The sequence below is a fragment of the Augochlora pura genome, unplaced genomic scaffold, assembly GCF_028453695.1.
Source record: "Augochlora pura isolate Apur16 unplaced genomic scaffold, APUR_v2.2.1 APUR_unplaced_341, whole genome shotgun sequence".
NCBI classification, from domain to species: Eukaryota; Metazoa; Arthropoda; class Insecta; order Hymenoptera; family Halictidae; genus Augochlora; species Augochlora pura.
Window position 1 is genome coordinate 1 of NW_027583664.1, and position 7,518 is coordinate 7,518.

A 7,518-nucleotide genomic window follows, 5' to 3' on the forward strand; every position below is an offset into this window, starting at 1 on the left:
CACTTCTATCAAAACGAGACTGGTTTCTTGTAACTCACATAACACATGTAGTAAATACTTGTCATCTACAATCATCTGTAATCGATACTGTATAACTGTTTGAACTTATTTCAAATACGCTCCAGAGTAGGGATACTATTTCATTTTTCTTTTTATTGGCTAGCGCATTGTTGCTGCATATGTAGCAGTAATAATTGTGAGAACAGTAGATTTAAAATATTTGGGATTTAAACATATACTATGAAAATTATAAATTTTTAATTTTGTTTTAAGCATAAATTTCAATATGTTTATGTAATAGTGGTTTTACTAAAATATTTCTATTCCATCTTTTTTATTTGAATACAGTTATTTACGGCTATACAAAATCGTTAAAATTTTCATTAGACGCTTTGATTCCTTAACAATTTATAATAAATTATTTATAAAATATAATTCGGAATAAAGTGTAGATATTTATTATTTGCATAAGTGAAAAAAATGAAAAGCAGCGATATTTAATCACTTTTTTGAATTTTTAACAGTATCAATGAAAATGAGATATTAGTAATATTTTAACGTGTTTAAACGTGCTAAAGTAATATTTCGCCATTACAGAATAGCTACTACAGATTGCTACTACATATGTAATTTCCAATTTAAATAGTAACATTTTATGTTTACGTACCTGCAAGAAAGATATAAAAGAGAACTTTTTAATGATAGCTATTTCTGTATAATTTATTTATTTTTTACATAATTTTGTTGCATTTTTTATACTTTTGAAGTTAAAAAATTCAGAGTTAAAAATGTATTTTATGTTCTTTCGAATAAGGCATATCAGATCTTGACAAAAATATTTTGCTCTTGAATTATTATTAGATCCTCTGGTTTAATTATGCAACATAAAAATTGTCTGCATCTGTTGCAAGAAACAGGAGCAACTTTGAAATTTCTACTTTTTGATTAGTAAATTTAATAAATTCAAACTAATATATTCATATCTCTCAATAGTTTTCATCTTTTTACTACTGAAAATTATATCCAATTAGCTGAGTGTACTTCGACCAAATACATGTAAAAAGTTTGGTAATGTACGTTGCAAGGAAATTTTGTGAATTTGGTGTCAAGAGTCTATTAAGCTCTGTCGATAATTTGGCGCTAGACGCCTGTCATTGCCAAATCAATGGCAAATCTTTGTGGAACCTTATAGTGAACCGTATCGCTTGATGAGTGTAGGTCGTCGAACTTATGTATATGGCAGATGTGGCAGCGCTATAAGGTTTGGCCTGTATTTTGTATGTACTAAGCATTGGTACCAAATCTGCGTTATATGTGAAAACAAATGGCTCAATGTTTAGCATAAACGCGTACTGTCAAATTCAGGATAAATTCAGGACAATTGCTTACTGTGTAGTCAGTCATTTTTGATATGAATGTATAAAATCTGGAACCTAGTAATATGAATAATTGAAATAATTCTAAACTATAGTAATGAAAAAACATGAATGAAAACTAAGTACATGTTTTTTTTTCAAGGCAACTAATGCAGAGGAGCTGGAAACCGCTTTAAATACTGCCTTGGAGGCTGGATATAGACACATCGATACAGCCCCAGTATATGAAAATGAGAAAGTAATTGGTAGAGTTCTTAAAAAATGGATTCAATCTGGGAAAATAAAACGGTCAGAACTCTACATTGTCACAAAGGTAGTATAACCAGTTATAATTTAACTATTTTATGTTACTCTTATTGAACACTTTTTATCATCCTAAGTATGTACTATTCAGCAAATTATACAGATTGTAGCATTTGTGGTATGAATCAAATAAATCTTGCTTGATCTTGAGGGTCTATAATCTAGTGTCTCTAATTTATGAATGATATAAGACTGACATGAAGAAGGTGAAAGGTTAATTGAATTGTTTAAGTAGAATATCTTTTTGTATGAGGTCAAAGCAAACATTTGTACCTTATTTCAATAATATATTTTTGTGTTTTGACGATATCTACATTATAAACAAACTTTTGCAAAAAGTGAAAGAAAGATACCTTTGTACCAAGCCATTCTCTACGAATTTTAGAAAAATATAATGGTAAAAAATATTGTAAATGAACGTTCTATATGTTTACCAAAATTGCACACATTATGAGATTATGAGTTATGTTCTAGTCAATTGTTGGTGATCCTATGCTTAATTTATTGTACAAAAAAAATTGCACAGAAATTAAAAGGTTCAACCATATTTCTTTTTCACTCATTTACGCTCTATCTTTTGGCCACGCAGCTTCGAAGAACTTTGTACGGATTTTCGACAACAAAGGATCAACCACAGTTACTTTAACAAAATATTTAATAACAGAAAAGGGGAAAACAAGATAATGAAATAAAATACAGTCTTTACACACAAGTCTCTCACAAATATCTCACGGTTCGTCTTTGCCCTCTCAACGTTCTCACGCAACTGGGAAAACTTTTCTACGATTCGTACGCACGTGCACTCTCATTTCGAGGAACAGTCACACGGTCCAAACACTCTTCATTCACACCTCACTCGATCCGACTATCGCATAACCCAACGCTCTTATCTCATACGCCACACTCGGCCATCCTGGAATGATATCTGCCCTCAGATATCCGTTGTTTCTTCTTCATCTGACGATAGATCGCTAGTTTTATCAACCTACGGTTTGGTATGTTCCGTCGAAGTCCATGTTTGTTACGGACCCTCGCGCTCACTCACTTTATATACAATGAATCTTCGACCTGATAAAGACCTAAATATTTAGATGAAAATTTCAATCCCAGCCCGTACTGTGTCCTCTTTATAGCAACTAACTCTCCCTTTTTGTATTGCCGAGCTCTTTTCCTATGGTTATCGTATCCGTGACGATTCTTTTGCTGCGCTTCACGCAATCTTACAATCATCATACCATCCTCACATTCGTCCATCAACATACACTTTGGGAGCTGATTTCGGCTTAACGCATCGGCATATCTTAAATTTCTTCTCGAACGGTGCTCTATTTTATAATTAAACTCTTCTAATAAAAGAGCCCATCTTGCAACTCGAACGCACAAATCTTTCTTACGCATCGTTAAAGTAAACGCCTGACAATCTGTAACTATTTTAAACGGTATACCCAACAAATATATTCTACATTTTCGTAGGGCTTTAACTATTGCTAAAACTTCCAGCTCATAACTAATATATTTCGATTCCGCTGGTGTCGTTTTCCCGCTTGCAAAGTATACTGGATAAAATTTATTATCATTACTATCACGCTGTAAAAGAATCGCACTAATCGCACAATTCCGTTTCCGCTTCTAATCTATATAACTTCAGAACTGGCCATTACTTAACATAGTTTTTAACTTTATAAATGCTAATTTTTCTTCTTCACCAAAATGAAAGTTAACCTTTAATTTCAATAAATTCGTTAACGGTTGCGCGATCACGGAATAATTTGGGGTAAATTTTCTAAAATAACCAGCTAAACCCAAAAAACTGATTTTCTTTGAAATTTTGTGGTTGGGGAAATCTCATAACTGCCTCTGTTTTCTTTTCTGATGGACGAACGCTTCCGTTTTCAATAATGTGCCCTATAATCTCTATTCTTGTCTGCAGGAAGCTACACTTTTTCTAATTAATGTTTAAACCGAATTGTCCTGCAACGCGCAACACCATCTTTAAGTTTTCTATGCCATTGTCACGGGACTGGATGATGACGATGGAAAATAGTCCTCGTACGTCATAAGACTAAGCCAGGGTATAGCCTCCGTAGACTAGCTATCCTTGGACAGAGTTTCGTAAGTTATTCGTACGAGGTAAGGTGTAGAGTAACACATGCAGTGAGGTTCGGCAGAAGACTGACTTTATTTAGTTTGCGGGGTGGTATTTATACCCTGCAGTTTTGGGGTTTGGAGGTGGTTTTTAATGTGGGCCTAAGTTTTAAGATTAATTGGCTGATTAGGGCCCGAGTGCTGAGTCTTGTTTGGGTCCGGAAAGGGCTGGAGGATTTTCCGTACCGCGACAATGTGGCGTCGTTCGGAATGTCGGCCCGCTGGTGATCCCAGGAAAATGGGGTTGTGTCGCGCCAGCTCCGCAGGTTCGGACGGCGCGACAATGAGGCGCCAGGGGTGACATTATCCTGGCGGTTCGGCAGGTACCGAGAGCGGCGTCGGCAGGGCACGTCACACCATCTTCGTAATCCAATGAGGGAATAATCAAATCGTCCATATAAATTATAACCTTCTGCTCATTAATTAAATCCTTAAAAACAGTATTTGTAAATTTCTGAAACACTGCTGGTGAGTTACACAAACCGAATGGAACATATAAAAATTCATATTGACCATTTGGAACAATAAAAGCATTATATTTCCTACTATCATCATCTATAAGTACGTGAAAAAATCCATTCTTTAAATTTAAAGTACTAAAAATACGTTGACCTTGTAGAGCATCCAATTGATCATCAATCAGTGGTAACGGGTATCGATCTTTAATTATTTTTGTATTAAGTTTTTTATAATCTACACATAGCCTAGTTGTATCGTCTTTCTTTTTAACAAGCACTACTGGACTGGCATAATCAGGAAGAGAAGGTTGCACAATACCGTCAGCAAGCCACTGCTTTATATGCTTCTCAACTTCTTCTTTTTCTAGAGGGGATAATCGTCTAGCACTTTGGTAAACTGGTTCGTCATCTTTAACCGTTATGGATTTCTATTTGTGCCTCGAACACGCCTATTGTTTTGTTATTTTGAAATCCAATTCCGCAAAATTTAATTTCTCGTCGTAATAACAGTGGCGATCCTATTTTCACATATTGCTCTGCACGCATTACAGACAAATCGCTACCGGTATCAATTAGCGTTGTTAAGCTCTCCCCATTTATATCGACCTTCTTATAATATTTTTCGCGTGTATTCCGCGAAATATCGCAAACGTCATTTACATTATCTTTTTTTAAACAATTCGCCGCTACATGACCAAATGCTTGACATTTAAAACATTTCTCCAACAATGATTTCTTCGTGTTCAGCCTCTGAGCACGAGAAATATTTCGTAATGTGAAATCCGGAATTCCCTCAATTATATAGTCCACTGCCTCTCCATCACTCAAGCCGATACGATTCGCCATGAAGACTTTTTCATGCATGTACTGCGTAAACATTTCTTCTCGTCTCCAAATACGCCGCTCGAATTCTTGCCGCAAATGAATTTTGCTAGGCTCATAATAAAACATTTCTTTTAAACCTCTCAAAAGTTCTTCGATCTTCATTACGATACACTCGGGTTTTGAATGGAACCACTCGAACGTTTTCCCTTTTAACCGTGACGAAATGGCAAGTTTTAATACACCATCTGTCACTTGATAAGTTGCTCTCAAGAGAAAGAGAGAAAGCCAGTTAATTCTCCATATATTTATTTGTCCGGTTCTTAGTCCCCTGACACCGCCTTTCGGCGTGTTCCATGTTGACTTGCAGTTCCGACTCTATTAACGCTTTCGCTACCTTTCCCTTTGTATGAAGCCAGATGTAAACATTACCATGACTGCCAAGAAAGAATTTTGAAACTTAAAAATAGCTATAAGTCACGTCCGTGTCATAAACGCAATCGTTTAAAATACTAAACACATGGAAAGTACGAAAGTATATTTGAGTCTACACTTATTCACAGCACTATACATATCTGGAAATTTGATATTTTGTATTATACAACTTCATTGAAATAACTAGGATTGATTCATTCTTTAAAACCACTTTTACAGCTGCCACCATGTGGAAATACACCAGCAGGTGTTGAAAAATGGATTAAGAAATCCTTGGAAGACCTTCAATTGGAATATTTAGATCTTTACTTGGTCCACACTCCATTCACCTTCGCTGAGATTGATGACAAATTGTATACCTTTGATGAAGATGGGAATATTATAATGGATACAACTACTGATCACGTAAAAGTTTGGACTGAAATGGAAAGACAAGTAAACTTCGGCCGAACCCGAGCCATTGGCCTATCAAATTTTAATAAGCGCCAAATTCAACGTGTTCTAAAAAATGCTAAGATAAAGATTTCTATGTTGCAAATAGAATTGCATGTCTACTTTCAACAAAAGGAATTAGTAAGTAGCTTGCATATTTCAATAGCCAGCAATTCTATTGTGTAAATTTTAGTACAGTAGTTATGTAATGGGATTGGATAGCAATCTAAATGGGATTGGATAGTACCAATATATTACGGTTATGGGCTCTCACCTAATGGTAATTAGGTATTATATCAGCATCTTTTTCGCTGTTTAATGGTATCACTCGAAACAGTGCGTGAATGTCTAACTTTATGAGAATTATGCAGATATTTCGTAATATAAGTCTCAGAATGTAAGGTAAAAATTGATGTTGCCGATAAGCTTTTTCAATGAAAGTCTGACATTTTCGCACTGTACTAAACCTTCTTCTTTCAAATGATACCAATAAACAGCGTAAAAAATGCTTATATAATGTACAATAGTTAAGTGCAAACCCGTAAAAGCATATCAATTTTTGCATAAAAATTCATGATATCGTTACCATAAAGCAAAAAATTGAACAAGTTTAGTTTATTTGTTTGGACGTATGGGAATAATGAGCAGTTGCAAGTAATCGTACATATCCACGTGCGCGATCAGTATAGAGGGTTTCCCAAAAATTAAATCTAGTAATGGGGTATATTTGAAGACATTTAAAGTAACTTTTTCGATAGCAAAAATACAATTCGCAGCTTAGTTAACAAGTTATTCATGAAAATCACACTGACTAATTTTGACCATTTTGAGAAGTGACCATGTTAATTAATTTGGTCAAGTTAATTATCTTGGCCACGCCGCTCCAACGTAATTCGTATCTTATTGGCTACTGTTTTTCCTTAATAATTTCTAAACAAAGTAGCGGATTGCAGTTTTGCTAAGGTAAAAGTCGCTTTAAAGGATGTCAAGAACTACTCATTTCTCAATTGCGAGTTTTGAGACACCTTTTATTTAAAAAATATAAAAATAATATATATATTTAGAATGCAAAAAATAGTTTGTAAAGATATATTAATAAAAAATACTAATAGTTCAAAAATAAAATAAAACTAATACTTTTCAAATAATTTTTTAGTACTCTGTTAGGTATCCTTAATTTTTAAGAACGTGTTAGACAATTGTCATATCACAAATTATTTTTTTTCTAAATAATCGTTGCTGATTTTGTGCCATTCTTCTATCAATCTATTTTTTAGTTCTTTATTACTAACTTTTTTATGAATTCTACTGTTCAATTCAGCCTGCATACAAACAGATGCTTGTAAGTTCTTTTAAAAGAAAGAATCAAATTCTTTTTGTTCGAAGACTAGTGTTGCAAAAAATCATATTTAAACATTTAGTACCAAAAAGTGTGAGCATTACAATTTTCAAGTGATAATTCGAATCAATTAACTGCTATATTTTACTTATTTATTGTATGATCAGTTTAATGTCTCTACAGTCAAAGCATATAAATATTTAACTTA

General features: G+C 33.9%; 1 protein-coding gene across 1 annotated transcript; it reads left to right on the plus strand.

Annotated features, from left to right (window-relative positions):
- Positions 1–799: 799 nt before the first annotated feature.
- LOC144477756 (aldo-keto reductase family 1 member A1-like) lies at positions 800–6,172 on the plus strand. The gene is made up of 3 exons (XM_078195497.1): positions 800–1,261; positions 1,519–1,689; positions 5,759–6,172. Exons 1-3 carry the CDS (start codon positions 1,244–1,246, stop codon positions 6,155–6,157), a joined length of 588 nt encoding a protein of 195 aa, XP_078051623.1. The 5' UTR covers positions 800–1,243; the 3' UTR covers positions 6,158–6,172.
- Positions 6,173–7,518: the final 1,346 nt, after the last annotated feature.

Coding starts and splice junctions, on each gene's coding strand:
- LOC144477756 (XM_078195497.1), top strand. Junction 1,690..5,758: donor AACTCTACATTGTCACAAAG/GTAGTATAACCA, acceptor CCACTTTTACAG/CTGCCACCATGTGGAAATAC.